We start from the raw sequence: 18053 nt of genomic DNA on the forward strand, positions 1-18053 counted from the left end.
TAATCTAGGTTTGTTGCCCTTGCGCATGCGCAGTATGTCTCCTTCACTTTGTCCTGTAGCAGCAGTTGGTGTCAAATCTGAAACAGGGCAAGCTAAAGATTTTCATTTCATAACATAATTTTATTTCTATCTCAACAACAATATACTCGGTATGACTTTATAATCTTATTTTCAACTTTAAATTGTGTTAAATGAATAACTGACCTTTAAAGCATGTGTTTGTTAATGAGAAACAGACTCCAGCTACTCTAATACTTTCATCCATAAAATGCACTTTTAAGTCCTCTTCTAAGTATTTTTTATAGGTTTATATGCTGTTAAATAGCTTTTAAATAGATTTTATGTTAAGTTTTGCCCTGTTGTTTCTAATAAGATATTAGGCTTTCTGCATATTATTAAGTCTTTAAACTATTTTTGTCCATTCATGATTAGATTATCAAGCTGTAGGACACGCCCCGCTTCATGCATAAATATGATTATCTGTGTTTTTAGCCTTTCAGGCACTTATCTGATTAACGGAAGGGGCGTGGCTTTACGATACACAGTCATACGCCCCCTTTACAGCCACAAAATTTGTCTAAGTTAGGTGTCAGTCGAGTTTGTTGTTCCTCATTTTAGTGTTAATGACACTAAATGTAATGTGCATGCACGAATATGACTTTGACAAAAATGCATGTTGAGGTTTCATATGAACATTAAATTGCCAAAAATCCAGCCAAGCTAAGCAGCTCATCAAGTTTTGAAACAGACAATATCTGGTGTAAAAATAAGGCTTGGATAACTGATGGAGTCTGTCTGACTGCAAGAGCACAGCATGTTTTGCATATGACCAAAGCTATAATGACCCTGCTATTATTCTGGCTATTTGCTAGGATAATAAACTGTCATCATCAAGCAGATCCTCTTGATTTAGACTAAAACTGGCATTGTTTAGAATGTTAAATAATGTTTTATTGGTAAAGTTTAAAACAAAGAAATGCTATGACATTAAGTGAAAATAGTTAAGAAATTCATGTGAATTTTTCACTTCAACATTGATGATTTCGTTTGTTATTGTGAATTAATTTGTTATATAGTGGTCTCAGTATTTTAGACTCCACTGTACAGTATATTACTAAGCAACAAAACTGGTTTGGTTTCTGTTAATGTTGCAATCTTGTGGGTTTGATCTATCTGCGTTTATATCCCATCTTTCTTTTGAAATGTTTGTAGTTTACTAAAGACACAGCGATAACGTTATTTTGACATATACACAAAAATTAGGAATGCACCGGCCAATTATTGAGCAAATTGAAACATCAGCGTATCGGTAATAAGCATTATGAAAAATGTATGGTTTATTTAAAATTAATTAGTAACACACTTTGTAAAAAATCTGTGAATTCAAATGCACAATCCAGAAATAATAAGAGCCACAATATTAAGAAGGGTTGGCACTCCTAAGAGCATGTCATATTACAGTCTTAATGCAGGAAAAAAACGGCATAAATGGGCATGCCAGTTGTTATAACAACACTTATCTATAGGCTACATAATGATGGTTTCAAAACGCTTTGAAACCACCAGACTTCGACTTCTGAGACATCGGTATGATATCCATTAATGCTGCACGATTGATTGAATTAAGATTGAAATCACAATATGGCCTTGTGTGATTACTAAACCTTAAAAGGATGCGTTTTAAACTGCAAAAAAGTTTTAGAAGTTTTCATATCAATCTTCATGTTTCAAATTTTTTTTCTTCTATTTATCTTATTCTATCTTATGTATATTTTTATTATTTTTATCCCCTATTCTCCCAATTTGGAATGCCTAATTCCCACTACTTAGTAGGTCCTCGTGGTGGTGCGGTTACTCACCTCAATCCGGGTGGCGGAGGACAAGTCTCAAGTTGGGACAAGTTGCCTCCCCTTTGAGACTGTCAATCCGTGCATCTTATCATGTGACTCGTTGTGCATGACACCGCGGAGACTCACAGCATGTGGAGGCTCACGCTACTCTCCACGATCCACACACAACTCACCACACGCCCCATTGAGAGCGAGAACCTCTAATCACGACCACAAGGAGGTTACCCCATGTGACTCTAGCCTCCCTAGCAACCAGGCCAATTTGGTTGCTAAGGAGACCTGGCTGAAATATTGTGGGCCTCTTTAAAATTTTGGCTTGTCACGTGTTCAACAGATCCACTGTTCAATGGAAATTATTTATTGTTAGAACAGTAAAAAAGCTTTTGTACCCCTTTGTAAAGTTTTTAACAGTGATCTGATGACAAAATAAGGTATTGTTGTCAAAATCGGTATCAGCCAAAAATGTTCCCATCGGTGCATCCCTAACAAAAATACACTGATTTGTCGTTTCTTTTCCGTGTCAGGCACGATGGAAGTTCCTCCAGCTTACTCCGATCTAGGCAAAGCAGCCAAAGACATTTTCAGCAAGGGTTACGGTGAGAACTGTGAATCATTACAGAAATGGAGGTTTGAGTTTTGGAAAACATCTGCATTCTACCGCAATTCCCATCGTGTCTTTAACTTCTTTCCTGGTAGGTTTTGGAATTATTAAACTGGACCTCAAGACTAAATCTCAGAATGGAGTGGTGAGTAAATTACCATTTAATTCATAGCTTTACTAACATTTAACATGTCAAGGTCACGTTTCGCACTAAAGTCGAAAGAGAAATAGTACGAAATAATATTTAGCATGAAATTGAAGGTCATTTGTGGCAATGTGCCATTATTTTTATGACAATTAAGCAGGTTTTTCTCTAAACTCTTATTACTGTAATGCGTTCCCATTATTATAATTATTCTTAATGATGATTCTCATTAATGTACATTATACTGATTGTAATAAGAATACTTTAAGGACAGTGAAACAAATACGACCATGAAGTGTTTAATTTGATTTATTTAATGTGCACTACAGTACTAAATCTTTCTCATACATTGCATTTATATCTGCATGTCCAAATGTTTGTGTGAACGGCTTGTGTGTTTTTTTACGTATATGTAAATGTAGTTTTTATCTCCTCGTTGCAACTTATTGGGAAATGCATTTACTGTAGATGGACCATTGTGTTTGTTTATCTGTGGGTAGTTTTACTGTGAAGTCCCACACATCTCTGTGGTCACCATCACACATCCTTTACCATAAAGGGAAGATTGCTTGAACATTTGTCTTGTTATCAGTTATTTGGCATAACTATTTTCAGGTCATGCGGGAATTAGAATTGTGTTTGGTATGAACTCCATCTGATATGCTCCCATCAGCTCATTGACTGATCAACTGTGTTTCTGTGTCATGTTTATAAGAAACCAAATTCTTCACTAATCATCTGCCGTACAGTCATGTCACCTGCCACGTGGTCACGCTGTCTGTTTTCATTGTATTTCAGCATATGTCTACAGTTTTTGTGTTGAATTATTAATAACGTTTTCTGGGTTGTTTTTAGGGATGAGCCTATAAAGGAGTTTTGGCTGGTACTAATAGTCGATCATTATAGTCGATATACATTTATGCATTTACATTTATGCATTTGGCAGACGCTTTTATCCAAAGCGACTTATAGTGCCCTTATTACAGGGACAATCCCCCCGGAGCAATCTGGAGTTAAGTGCCTTGCTCAAGGACACAATGGTGGTGGCCGTGGGGTTCGAACCAGCGACCTTCTGATTAACAGCCCTGTGTTAATCTACGCCACCACCACTCCACTAATTATTTTTATGTTATGGCGTAGAGGTCAACCGATAACTAAGTTTGTGAAAAGGCCAGATAATGATTATTCGGCCAATCGTTTTTAAAATCAGTTTATATAATGTTAAAAAAATTAACTTACTATGGTCTTTCCTTACTATGACGGGCAAAGTCATAGATGTTACAAGAGTCCGAAATGAATAAAATCCCAGATGCAGTTAATTGTTCAACCAAAATCCCAATAATAATCAGAAAAATATTTAAAGAATTAAACAATATTCAGTTTAAAGTATAAACAAGCCTGAATCACACTATGGACTCCTATTTTGAAATAACGCAGACTTGGTTCTGTTACAATTATCAGTAGTTATGTATTACTATAGAACATTCCATTTAAACACTTCGTTATCTAATAAAAAATAACAAAATATGCATTGAACTGTGAATTGTCAATGATTGATGAAGTAGCTCAAATGGAAAAATCCTCCACGGCTGGCCACAGAGGAACAATAAAAACTAAAAACGATTGGATTTTTGCAGATAAACGATTGTTTCAGAAAGAAACTGTCGGCACCGATTAATCGGTTAAAATTATATATGGGCCTACATCTATTATGGCAGATAACTGATGTATAACATTATCTGCTATCAGTTAAAGAACTGAACCTAACAGAATAGGTAGAAAAGTTTAAATATCGGTCAAACCGATTATCGCATCTAGATTAACTGTCCTGGGCTGCGTTTCCAAAAAGCATCATAAGCCTTAGTAGATCATAGAAACCATTGGTGCCAGTGGTCTCTACGATCAACTTAAGCTTACGATGCTTTTAAGCAATGCAGCCCTGGTCGATATATATTGGTCAACCAGTACTGCTGGTTTATTTTGGAAAGAGTTTGATAAAAAATGAATAATGGTTGTGTAGTAAAAAAACAAAACAAACTATGATATAATGGCTGATATTATGAATCTATTCTGTCGTAATAGACTCACATTACATGCAATCACATACTTTGTGAAATCAGACATCAAAACATTATAATGTGCAGTTTCAAATATGGATAACTCTTTAATACTTTTATATCCTGGAATGGAAATAAAAAGATTACAAATACCAATAATAATAATAATGAAAAGCTAATTATAGCTGGTACTTACAGTATATCTGCACCAATGTGTGGTGCATCCCTTGTTGTTTTTGCCTCCTAATGATCTCTAACTCTCCTCCAGGAGTTTAACTCATCTGGATCCAGTAACACTGATACAGGAAAAGCAGGTGGGAGTTTGGAGACCAAATATAAGATGAAGGATCTGGGATTGAGTTTGAATCAGAAGTGGAACACAGACAACGTGCTCAGTACAGAGGTGTCTGTAGAAGACCAGGTCAGTAGATACTAGGCATGACCCTTGACCCCTTGATTATATACTTATTATTCAATCTGTCTAACATAAATGAAACACTACAGCGTACTACTATTTGAAACGTTTATCCTTGCATATTGCACACTTTTTCACATGCAATTTTTTAAATAGCATGCAGTATCCAATATATACTGTGCATTACTCTAGTATTCAATTCTAAAACATAGCCATACTGACATGCTGTCAATGCAGTCTTGTGAATCTTGTATCTTATGTCCTCTCCACAGCTGGCACAGGGGTTGAAAGTGGCATTAGATACTTCTTTTGTACCAAACACAGGGTGAGTTATTAACTTCTGATGCATCAAGACTGGCCAGTCTTGATAAAAATGTTTTGATTTAAAACTATTTTTTATCTCAGCAAGAAGAGCGGTAAACTGAAGACCGGCTACAAGCGTGATTTTGTCAACCTGAGCTGTGACATTGATTTTGAGGGTCCAGTTGCGCATTCTTCAGCTGTTATGGGCGTCTGGGAACTTAGCGCTGCAACAGCTGGCTGATCAAATCTCAGACACAGAACAACAATACCCGGACTCAGTCATTATTATTCTTGGGGACTTTAACAAAACAAATCTCACACGCGAACTGCCCAAATACAGACAGCACATTACATGCCCCACCAGAGACAGGAATATACTGGACCACTGCTATACTACATTAAAGGATGCATATCGCTCTGTCCCACGTGCAGCTTTGGGTCTCTCTGATCACTGTCTGGTTCATCTTCTCCCGACCTACAGGCAGAAATTAAAATCAACCAAGCCAGTTGTAAGGACTATAAGGAGATGGACTATTGAAGCAGAGCTGGAACTACAAGCCTGCTTTGACTGCACTGATTGGAGTGTTTTTGAAGCTGCAGCTACAGACCTGGACGAGCTCACAGATACTGTTACATCATACATCAGTTTCTGTGAGGATATGTGCATCCCTACTAGGACATTTTTGTCATTCAACAATGATAAACCATGGTTCACAGGAAAACTCAGACAGCTTCGTCATGCCAAAGAGGAGGCTTACAGGGGTGGGGATAGAGTCTTGTATAATCAGGCCAGGAACACACTGAATAGGGAAATCAGAGTGGCTAAAAGAAGCTACTCTGAGAAGCTGAAAAACAAGTTTTCAGCTAACGACCCAGCATCAGTGTGGAGTGGCCTGAAACAACTTACTAATTACAGGACTCCTACCCCCAACCCTGTGGCGGACCAACGACTGGCTGACGACCTGAATGTGTTTTACTGCAGATTTGAAAGGCCCGATTTCACACCCCACATGCACTCGGACCTTCATTTCACACAACCATTAACACCTCCTGCAACCCCCTCCTCCCCCTCCTGCTACACTACCTGCACTAAAGATCTGTGAGGACGATGTGTGCCGTGTCTTTCGGAAGCAAAGGACAAGGAAGGCTCCAGGACCAGATGGCATCTCACCAGCTTGCCTTCGTTCCTGTGCTAACCAACTGGCCCCCATCTTCACTCAGATCTTCAATAGATCACTGGAGCAATGTGAAGTCCCATGCTGCTTCAAACGCTCAGTCATTATCCCCGTCCCTAAGAAACCAAAAATCACAGGACTTAATGACTACAGACCTGTCGCCCTGACATCTGTGGTCATGAAGTCATTTGAGAGACTGGTGTTGGCCCACCTGAAGGACATCACTGGACCCTTTCTGGACCCCCTTCAATTTGCTTATCGAGCAAACAGGTCTGTGGATGATGCAGTCAACATGGGTTTGCATCATATCCTGCAACATCTGGACAGACCGGGGACATACGCAAGGATCCTTTTTGTGGACTTCAGCTCGGCTTTCAACACAATCATACCAGATATACTCCGGACTAAGTTAAACCAACTCCCTGTTCCCACCTCTACCTGTCAGTGGATTACCAGCTTTCTGACGGACAGGCAGCAGCTTGTGAGGCAGGGAAAATTCACTTCCACCACCTGTACCATCAGCACTGGTGCCCCCAGGGATGTGTGCTCTCCCCACTACTCTTCTCCCTGTACACCAATGACTGCACCACCAAGGACCACTCTGTCAAGCTCCTGAAGTTTGCAGACGACACCACTGTCATCGGCCTCATCCGAGATGATGATGAGTCTGCGTATAGAAAGGAGGTTGAACGGCTGGCTGTCTGGTGCAGTCAAAACAACCTGGAGCTGAACACGCTCAAAACAGTGGAGATGATTGTGGACTTTAGGAGGAACACCCCAACATTGTCCCCCCTCACCATTCTAAACAGCACTGTGTCAGCAGTGGAGTCATTCAGGTTCCTGGGCACTACCATCTCACAGGACCTGAAGTGGGAGATACACATCGACTCCATTGTGAAAAAGGCCCAGCAGAGGTTGTACTTCCTTCGCCAGCTGAGGAAGTTCAACCTGCCACCAGTGCTGCTGAAACAGTTCTACTCAGCGGTCATTGAGTCTGTCCTCTGCACTTCAATAACTGTCTGGTTTGGTGCAGCCACGAAATTAGACATCAGAAGACTACAAAGGACAGTTCGGTCTGCTGAGAGGATTATTGGTTGCCCCCTGCCCTCCCTTCAAGAACTATACACTTCCAGAGTGAGGAAAAAGGCTGGTAAAATCACTCTGGACCCCACTCACCCTGCCCACTACCTTTTTGAACTGTTGCCTTCTGGCCGGCGCTTCAGAGCACTGAGCACCAGAACCGTCAGACACAGGAACAGTTTTTCCCTCAGGCCATCCATCTAATGAACAGTTAAATTACCCCCATTGAGCAATAATTATGTGCAATACACAGTTTAATTTTAATTTAAATTATATTATCCAACTTATCCACTTCTGCCATTACTTACATTGCTCTGTACATAATATACTGTTTTTTGTTCTTTATATACAGATTGTATTAGATTTGCACTCACGTGTGTGTATGTGGGTATGTATGAAGGTGAGTTTATGTACGTATATGTATAATTATTTATTTTGTGTTCTTTTTTGTTTTTAATTACCTATGCCTTGCTGCTGTTTTTTTTGGTATTGTTTGTATTGTTGTTGACTGGAAGCTCCTGTCACCTAGACAAATTCCTTGTATGTGTAAGCATACTTGGCAATAAAGCTGATTCTGATTCTGATTCTGATTCTGAAGGCTGGCTTTTGGGATACCAGAGAGCCTTTGACACAGCCAAGTCCAAACTCGTGCAAAACAACTTGGCTCTGGGCTACAAGACTGGAGACTTTCAGCTTCACACCAACGTGTAAGTATCAAGAAAACAACACTGGAAAGAATAGATTAGTAGAGTTTTTGTGATTGTTATGTCGACATTCTTGAGAGTAGGGTAGCCAATATACTGTATTGTGGATACATATTTTCCACTATTTAAAATAATTGTAAAACACCAACATTTTTAAATAACACAAATGGAAGTATGAAAATGATGTAGTCACCAAAAAGTTAAACAAATTAAAACGTATATCTTTAAAAGCTGACATACTTTTTAAACTGTATTGAATTCACTGCCTTCAATATCCAACTCATTCATTTAATTTATATTTACATATATATATGCACACTGGCAGCCAAAAGTTCAGAATAATGTTCAGATTTTGCTGTTTCGGAAGGAAATTGTTACTTTAATTCACCAAAGTGGCATTCAACTGATCACAGAGTATATTCAGGACATTACTGATGTAATAAACAGCACCATCACTATTTGAAAAAAGTCATTTTTGATCAAATCTAGACAGCAGCATCACTCCAACACCTTATCCTTGAGTAATCATGCTAAATTGACCATTTGATACTAGAAAATCACTTGCCATTATATCAAACACAGTTTAAAGATATTTGGTTCATTAAATAAAGCTTAACATCATCTTTGTGTTTGTTTTTGAGTTACGACAGTATGCAATAGACTGGCATGTCTTAAGGTCAATATTAGGTCAAATATGGCAAAAAAGAAACAGCTTTCTCTAGAAACTCATCAGTCAATCATTGTTTTGAGGAATGAAGGGGATAAAATGCTTGAAATTGCCAAAAACTTCAGATTTCATCCAAAGGTGTCACTACAGTCTTCAAAGACAAAGAACAACTGTCTCTAACAAGGACAGAAGGAATGTGGAAGGCCAGATGTGCAACTAAACAAGAGGATAAGTACATCAGAGTCACTAGTTTGAGAAAATAGACGCCTCACATGTCCTCCGCTGACAGCTTCATTGAATTCTACCCGCTCAACACCAGTTTCATGTACAACAGTAAAGAGAAGACTCAGGGGTGCATTATGGGAAGAATTGCAAAGAAAAAGACACTTTTGAAACAGAAAAACAGAAAGAAAAGGTTCAAGTGAGCAAAGAAACACAGACATTGGACAACAGATAACTGGAAAAGAGTGTTTTGGATCTAAACCCCATTGAGCTTTTGTGGGATCAGTTAGACTGTAAGGTGCGTGAGAAGTGTCCGACAAGACAGTCACATCTATGGCAAGTGCTCCAGGAAGTGTGGGGTGAAAGGTCACCTGAGTATCTGGACAAACTGACAGCTAGAATAACAAGGATCTGCAAAGCTGTCATTGCTGCATGTGGAGGATGTTTTGATGAGAACTCTTTGAAGTAGTTTACGTTTCTGAAAATTTGTATTAATGTCCTGATTATACATTGTGATCAGTTGTATGCCACTTTGGTGAATAAAAGTACCAATTTCTTTCCATACGAGCAAAATCTGTACATTATTCCAAACCTTTGGCTGTATATATATATATATATATATATATATATATATAAACACACACACTACCGGTCAAAAGTTTTGAAACATTTACTTGTTCTTTATTATAATTTGTTTTCTTCACATTTTAGAATAATAGTGAAGTCATCACAACTATGGAATAATAGAAATGGAAATATGGGAATTATCTTGTGACTAAACAAAATCCAAAATAAATCAAAACTGTGTTATATTTTAGGATCTTAGTCACACTTTGTCTAGAATTTGCAGACATGAACTCTTGACATTTTCTCAAGCAACATCTTGAGATATCACCCTGGGATGTGTATATATATATATATATAGATTAATTCATTAACATTTTTGTTGTGTACTTATATTTAATGTATTATTTAATTTAGATTTGATTTAACAATTTGTATGTATTATTTATGAAATATTTATTACATAATATTTTATTTTGATATATATATATATATATATATATATATATATATATATATATATATATATATATATACTGTACATAGATAGATAGATCATTTGGAACATAAATTCTGTCAAGTGTGTCCAAATGTTTGAATCTAATTTCTAATTCTACACAACAATAATAATTTGTGGAAATGAAAAGGACATTTTAGATGACTGTCAATAATTGATAAAGCTAAAAGCTAAAATAACAATGTAAAGGCTAGTTATTGGTGCAAAAATATAATTTTGTTTAGATGTTGTATAATTTGTGTCATGTGTCCTCCAGTAATGATGGAGCAGAGTTTGGAGGATCCGTCTATCAGAAAGTAACCGATCAGTTGGAGACCGCCGTCACGCTGGCCTGGACTGCCGGCAGCAACAACACACGCTTCGGAGTCGCTGCCAAGTACCAGCTGGACAAAGACACCTCTTTATCTGTAAGTTATCAGCCTTTACACATGAACATATACACTTGGAGATTAAATGAAGATGTCTGTAGATGAGAATAAATGTATGATTAGCAGTTATTATTTGTTGTTTTCTCATAACAGGCCAAAGTGAACAACGCCAGTTTGATTGGAGTTGGTTACACTCTGAGACTACGGCCTGGTAATCACTGACTTTTGTGCTTTTTATTCTCTATAATCATTGTTTGCAATCATTGGGAATGTTTGGAATAGCATACTACCATACTACTTTATAGTATGCTGTATAATATATACGGTGCACAAATTGTGACTATGCGTGGAATGCCTGGATGATCTACTACATTTGCCAAAATATGCAACTAAAGCACACTGCTCATTATTTGATCAGACATATAGTACTGTGCAAAAGTTTTAGGCACTTAAGATGTTTCATGAAAGCATTGATCTTAAGATGGTTATTTATATCTTCAGCGTTAGTGTGTCAATAGGAAAAATAAATGTTTGACCCCTAAACATTACTTTTGCAAATAGAAGAGATTAGAATAGAAGAACAGAGAGCCCTGCAACAGATGTTATGGTCCCCACAAAGCCCCCCACTGAACATAAAGTGAGTCCGAGATTACATGAAGAGACAGAAGCAACTGAGAGCCTAAATATATAGAAGAACTGTGTTGAATTCTCCAAGAAGCTTCAACATCCTGTCTGCCAACATCCAAGAACAACTATGTCCAGGTGAACAGGAGAATTGGTGCTGTTTTAAAGGCAAAAGTGGCCACACTGAATATTGATTTAGCTTTTTTATGTCATTAACATGACTTTGTGTGACATTAAGTGATAAATGAAAACTATTTATGGCATTATTTTTGTGCAACATTTTTCACAAGTGCCTAAAACTTTTGCACAGTTCTGAGTCATCAAATGCCTTAATGCATCTTTAAATGTCATATTTTCTCCTCATTGTCAAGGAGTAAAACTCACACTTTCTGCCCTCATTGATGGAAAAAACGTCAACACCGGTGGACACAAGGTTGGACTGGGCTTTGAACTCGAAGCGTAGCTGCTGTAGTGCATTAAAAGAAGATATGAGGCTCCTCCTGAAATGATTAACCCCTCTACCTCTCCTGCATCACACACACTTACACCCGATGACTTAAATACGTAGCGGCAAGATGATGATTACTGTTTTTTGGAGTCTCAATCGACCGTAAGATCTGGTCTTCTACGGGACATTTTGGTTGTTAACCTCATTTATTCCGTTCAGAGATTTAATGAGGACAGTTTTTGTGTAGAGCACCTGCAAAATCTAAAATACACGAGTAGCGATAGAGTGCAAATGTTTTTTGTTAATCACTATTTTTGTTTCGTTTTCCACAAAAAATGATTAAACAGTCTTAAAACAAGATATGTTTACTATGTGGAAAAAAAATCTTAATATGTCATAAATTATGTGTATTTTTCCTACCTCATTAACAAATATTTCCTCTTGTTTGAACCATAACCCTCACTAAATGTTGTTAAATATACGCTTAAAACAAGAACAACAATTTGCAAATTGGGTGAGATAAAAAGTCTTATTATTAGCTGACACGATTTTGCTTCTCAAGTAAATGTATCTTGTTTTAAGGATATTTATTCTGTTAGCATTGTTACTGTTTTTGAGCATGATAAACCCATGTGTTTGATTTAGCACTATGAGAGAAAGCCATCAATTGCATGGCATTTGTTATAGTTATGTCTTTTCAATTATATCAACTGGTTGGGACCTGTGATCACACTACCACGTTGCATTAGAGTGACATTGCACTTTTTTAGATGCTATCTAGTTACGAATAAGTTCACAGGAAACCATATAGACAGGATGTGTATTTTAAGCACATGCAACACTTTCTTAGACTCTCATTGATGGTAAGAGAGAGACTTGACGCTGAGAAAATGCTCTTCATCTGCAAACCACATAAAAAATGTACTGTTGTTTGAATGAGGGAGTTAAGTAACATTTTTGCCTCATGTGAGTCACTTTGTGGGCACCGAATTTTAAACGTTGAACATACCAATTGCTTTTTCAAACATTTAATTGAATCCAATTTACTCATGCTGCTTGTGTTTCTTAAATGACGGCCATTATATTATTATGACACTCATTTTACTTTTATCTTTTTACCTTTTATTTAGTTTTATCAGAATGTAGTACCTCATTTTTCAGCCAAAATGTAAAAATTTGAATAAATGACGAAAAACAATATGGCGTCACGTTATTTTCTGCTGTACAGTTTTTGTGCTTGAATCATCTACGTCACAGTGCATGTATGAGAATAAAATACTTTATGCTGTTTGTTTACACAATCTTTACAATCATAATGCACAGTTATAACAACAATGTTTCACAAAAAAGACAATGTAAAATAATTGAAATGCTTGACAATAAACCCGTTTCCATTTGGTATTAAGTTGCGTTTCGGGTGATCCGATCACATGTGGTCAGCGCTAAATACGGGTCTAAACCAAGTGTGCCGCACAAGCCCTCAAAAATTAAGCCAAAACGTCTCGATCGCCCCCCGGTGACTGGTCCTAGTATAGGTCATAAACCCCGCCTCCCCATGTTATTCAACGGGACGTGAGACCAACTAAACAATTAAATTACACTTCACATATCTTTTTTCCAAAGATAGTTTCTGTCATTTAATGTACAGTGCTGTGACATCATGATTGACATCATGATTGACAGGTTCTCTGAGCGAAGTAGTCACTGAAGCACCAACAGACTTTTTTTCGGGATCTTCGGAGGAGATTGAAGCTTTAAATTTAATATATAAATTTCTATAATTAATAATTTCAAACCGTCAAAAGTGCAGGGGCGTGTGCTTGCGATTGATTCAGCGAGAGTGAGGGCGGGGCCTTGATTTCGCAGCTTTACTTCCTGCTCACTACTGCGCAGGTCTGGTCCCGAAATCGCAACTGCGCAGACTCGAGTCCCAAGATGTCAGCGCCATATCGGGACACTGGCGGCTTCAGTTCTCACCAATGGAAAAGAGAGAAGGGGCGTCGTCCATCTTTTTTTACAGTCTATGGTCTAAACGGGGTTGTGATCGGATCACATGTGACCTAATCGCATTTGAGGTGTAAATGCTAATCTGTCCTGTATGCATTCTGGTAGCAATAATGCGCCATCACTCACCTGTCAATCAAACTAATACACTAAAACAAGTTTAAGCGTTGCCATTTACGAGCAGCTTTAAAAGGATGTGTCTCACCTGACCACATGTGATCAGCTCATCCGAGACGCATCTTAATACCAGGTGGAAACGGGGTCAATAAGACCAAACACAATGGCAAACATCTCACAAGGGCTTACTATAAGGGATGGGAATCGTAAGGAATTCCGCTTCCGAATCTTCTTAATGATTGCGGTTACTTAATGGTTCCATTAATGCTTCCTTTAGTACTTTTGAGGAAGAGTTATTTGAAAATAAGATAATGCCATTCTTATTGCATTTACTTCCCTTCAGCTGTCTGTTGCCAAATGCCAGATTTCGACAGCACAGATATAGAGGGACAGTGCTGTTGCTGAGTTGCACTGCAGGAAACCTAGCCTTTAGTACATGTTCCGTCCATTTTGGTTGGAAAATTGCATGCTTGGGAACCTTTATCAGAACTGAAAATCATCCTGGAACGGTTCTCGGGTCCCAACCCTACTCACAATTGAGTCCCACCAATGGTATCATCCTTGCATGTCGAACATCTGCATGGCAGATTGTGTTTTAGAGAAGGTTCACCTTTGCTACAACCTTCCTGCATCCGGTGTGGGAAAATGCCCACTTTCCTACATTATAGTACGAGAGTTCTTCCGCTAGTTTTTCTACGTGTGGGCGATCTGGGTAGAATCCTTCTCGAGACATCTCGTCAATAAAACACTCCATTACATGGCTTTTCTCTAAAAGAGTGAAGGGTAGGAACTCGGCTTCCAGGAATAGCGAGTGGTAACTTTGCAAGTAGCTGCGCAACCAAGGGGTCAGTCCTTGACTCAAGCTCAAAGGGCCCGAGACGGCGACACTAGAGTTATGAAGGACAAATTTGGTGATATCCTCATGTCCCAAGTTGCTAATTATAATGTAGATTGCATTTAAGTATTCGTTGTTTTTTTGGGGTTGTGTCAGATCTTGTAATGTGTCCAGCAACTCTCTGGGCATGTGTTCCACCTCGTCGAAGATGAAGAGCGGTATCTTCTCTTCTTCCTCAGCTTGAGTGACCATTTCAGTGATGCGGGCGTCCAGAGCGGTGGTGCAGTGAGGGATATCGTCATCCGTAGGGCAGTGGTGCAGCACAAAGTATTGCATTACCAATTGGTCGCCTACCACTGAACGAAAATGCTGAGCCAACAATCGACCAACGTGGCTCTTCCCGACTCCAGTCGGTCCATGAAGCGACAGCACCAAAGGTTTATTGTGAACATAAGTTGACAAATAATCTTGTAAATGCTCTAGAATGCCCTCGGTCACTTCCTGTTGTCCAAACACTTCCCTTTTCAGGGTCTTTTCAAGTCCGTCTAGATCGTACATGAGGACGTGGTCGTCTAGGTTCTCGAAGGCATTGTAAACCTGCAGAAAGACAATGATGCACAACAAGTACAGACACTTCTTGGCTCGGCTGTGCTCTTTTGTGGGAACAGCTCTCAAACTGTTGCTCGGATACAAGATTCGTGTCTTCCTCTTTTTCTTGCGTTTGCGTGGAGAAGCAGGCTCTGGGAAACTCTCAAAGGTGAAAAATTTGGGGCTGTGCGACCGTGGAGATATGGAATTCTGAAGGTTTTCCATACGCCGTTTCTTGATGGCCTGGTACTTTTGGCGAATTCGCATCATGGTGCGTACACTGGTGGAAAACTGGGAAAAACTTGTGTCATTTTCCTTCGGATCCTTTATTTCGTCACATGGTAGCCTGTTAGTTGGGTCTTGTTCACCCATCTGTGGAAATCAATATGGAATTGTATAGTAAATAAGCAAAACCAGTGTCAGAACAATTTCAGACAAATTTAGGATAGAATTTGAGTAATCAAGCTAAAACCAGCTCAAGGTTGGCAAACTGTTTTTTTTTATACAGGGGTATAGTAATGATGTGACATGCATTAAAATAATAACAAAATCCCAAAGATAAAATATAAAACTAGTGACACCAAGCAGAATTGTAATTATGGCAACATTGGCTCAACCAGTGGCATGAGTTTGGGGCGAGACCAACTCTTTTTGTCTAACCATGGAAGATGCACACAAACTCTGCACTGCAGCTTTTATATAAATGTGCAATAAGTAACAAAGCATCCAGAAATTAAAGAACAAATTTTACGCAAGTACGTGAACGCAGATGCTTCTATCTACACAAGCTCGATTTTATGCAATGTTGTGTTTTAAAATGTGCCGCAATTCATAACACTGCGCAAGTGCACGTTGCATTCTCAACATCGCCACAAGGGGGTGGTAGCGTATATTAGTGTGAATTTTCTACTTCTACAGTGTGTTTTCTCTACTATCATGGTGGAGAAACAGTTTGACGAAAATATTGGTGAACTAGTAAGCAACTTTCCAGAATAATGAAACATCAAGTTTAATGGCACAGACTTTCGAAGGTAACTCTATCGCCCCCTTGAGTACTGAAGTTTGTTAACGCAAGCATGGGTGTAGATTCCAGGGGGTATGGGGGAGTTAACTCCCCCAGTAATCAAAATAAGCAAGTACCAACCCCCACCCCCACAATATTTATATCAACTCATGAATGGAAACATAAATGCTTCACGCTGCAACCCCCCAATGTTCAAGCCAAATCTACGCCATTAAACGCATGTAAAGCATGTTCCATCAGAATGCACGTTGGCTATGCGTTAGCCAAACATCAACATTTGCATATGCATATTTGCCTACTAGTTTAGCCTTACAATATTTACATTTGTTAGTCATTCAAGCTGCCATTCTAATCAATTTAATATATCAAAAACTCAAAAACGCTATCATACATTGAGCTGTGGTTCTCAAGTTGGCGACATGATGTTTGAGTCTGGCTCGTGTTACCCTCTTTTCTCTTGGATTCTCTGTCCTCTTTCCAATAAATGGGCAAAACAAAATGCTTTAAAATATGTAGAAAATGTTTTAAATCTTTTAAGCTGCTTGCATGTTTTGTTTTGCGTTCTCACGTTACATTCTTGATCAAGCGGCATTTTCTACACAGGTATACATGACTCATGTTGTTAAAGGCATGCACCATCATCTACTGTATGATGCAAGTTACACTTTCTGTTTTGTTTCATTAATGGTCACTCTAGATGACATATACAGTTGTTTACAGTTTGCATTTGCCACAAAAGCTAATGCAGACACAAAGAATGGTACCAAAATACACAAAGGCATGTTGGGGCAACATGTTTAACATATTTAACCACCCTTACAGTAGGCACTTTGCCTTTTACCTAAAAGGGTGCCTTCTATTACTATACATATGCAAATGGTACTCAATTTATAAAGATGAATCTGCTATAGAAAGCACAATGTTTTCTTTTTAACAGAAGACACACTTGAATTGCTGGACCATCAAGTGTATAATGACAAAAACGAAAGATTCTTATTCCAAAGAGACTTCTTGATTTCCTCCTTAGAGTGAAACTTGGCCAAGAGCATGTATTTGCTTCTAACAAAAAAGAAACGACCTTAAGCTCTTTGGAAACCTACTTGAAAGGTTGGAAGCATGCTGTATTTGAACATGGTTTCCCTCTGCAAAAGTTACATTCCTCACATTCTGCTTTTCCATTACGAACCCCACAGCCAAAGCAGACTTCCTTCCTGAAAGTCCTTTTTTTTTTCTACGGCCACACACTTCTTTGAGAGAAAGGGTAATAAAAAAAAACGGACCCATACACCATTATATCATGAGGTTGCGTGACTAGACTGCAAGTTTGAAGACTCCCACCAACTTGATCTCTTAAGCTTTTGTCATTGGCTTTGATCATTGGTCAGATGAGAGTACTAAGTAATGCAAAAACTATTCTTGCGTTTGATAAATTCAGTTTTTTCCCCAGACCTCTCATGTGAGGGAAGTGAAGAAGTTAAGCAAGACAAGACTGTTGCTTCAGCTGCAGTGGTTAAACTCTAAGATGCAACAGGAAAATGTACAAGAACATAAATGTAAAGCCTGAGAAGGAAAAACAGAACATGTATTATAAAAGCAGAGTTTGCTTACCTTTATTAAATACAGTTAGCTGCCGATGTGTGGCTTTGAAACATCAAATTTGTCTGCCAGCTTGACAGATAGAAGAGGAGAGAAGAAGAGGACTTCCTCGCAGTTAGTTACATTAACAAGCACTTTTGTGGCTCCTC

The 18053-nt window shown here is 38.5% G+C and overlaps 2 protein-coding genes across 2 annotated transcripts; one reads left to right on the forward strand and one right to left on the reverse strand.

Moving 5' to 3' along the window:
- The first annotated feature begins 130 nt into the window (after positions 1–130).
- zgc:56235 (Voltage-dependent anion-selective channel protein 2-like) lies at positions 131–12945 on the forward strand. The gene is made up of 10 exons (XM_052117286.1): positions 131–149; positions 2375–2446; positions 2547–2596; positions 4922–5074; positions 5341–5393; positions 5474–5577; positions 8195–8333; positions 10557–10707; positions 10822–10879; positions 11664–12945. Exons 2-10 carry the CDS (start codon positions 2380–2382, stop codon positions 11753–11755), a joined length of 867 nt encoding a protein of 288 aa, XP_051973246.1. The 5' UTR covers positions 131–149; positions 2375–2379; the 3' UTR covers positions 11756–12945.
- Positions 12946–12962: 17 nt separating this feature from the next.
- On the reverse strand, positions 12963–18027 carry LOC127636631 (torsin-4A-like). Its single transcript, XM_052117285.1, has 2 exons — positions 17917–18027; positions 12963–15656 (listed from the first exon to the last, which is right to left on the reverse strand). The coding sequence occupies exon 2, from the start codon at positions 15654–15656 to the stop codon at positions 14457–14459; it is 1200 nt and encodes a 399-aa protein (XP_051973245.1). The 5' UTR covers positions 17917–18027; the 3' UTR covers positions 12963–14456.
- Between the last annotated feature and the right edge of the window lie 26 nt (positions 18028–18053).

This window comes from Xyrauchen texanus, chromosome 44 (genome assembly GCF_025860055.1).
Source record: "Xyrauchen texanus isolate HMW12.3.18 chromosome 44, RBS_HiC_50CHRs, whole genome shotgun sequence".
Classification (NCBI taxonomy): domain Eukaryota; kingdom Metazoa; phylum Chordata; class Actinopteri; order Cypriniformes; family Catostomidae; genus Xyrauchen; species Xyrauchen texanus.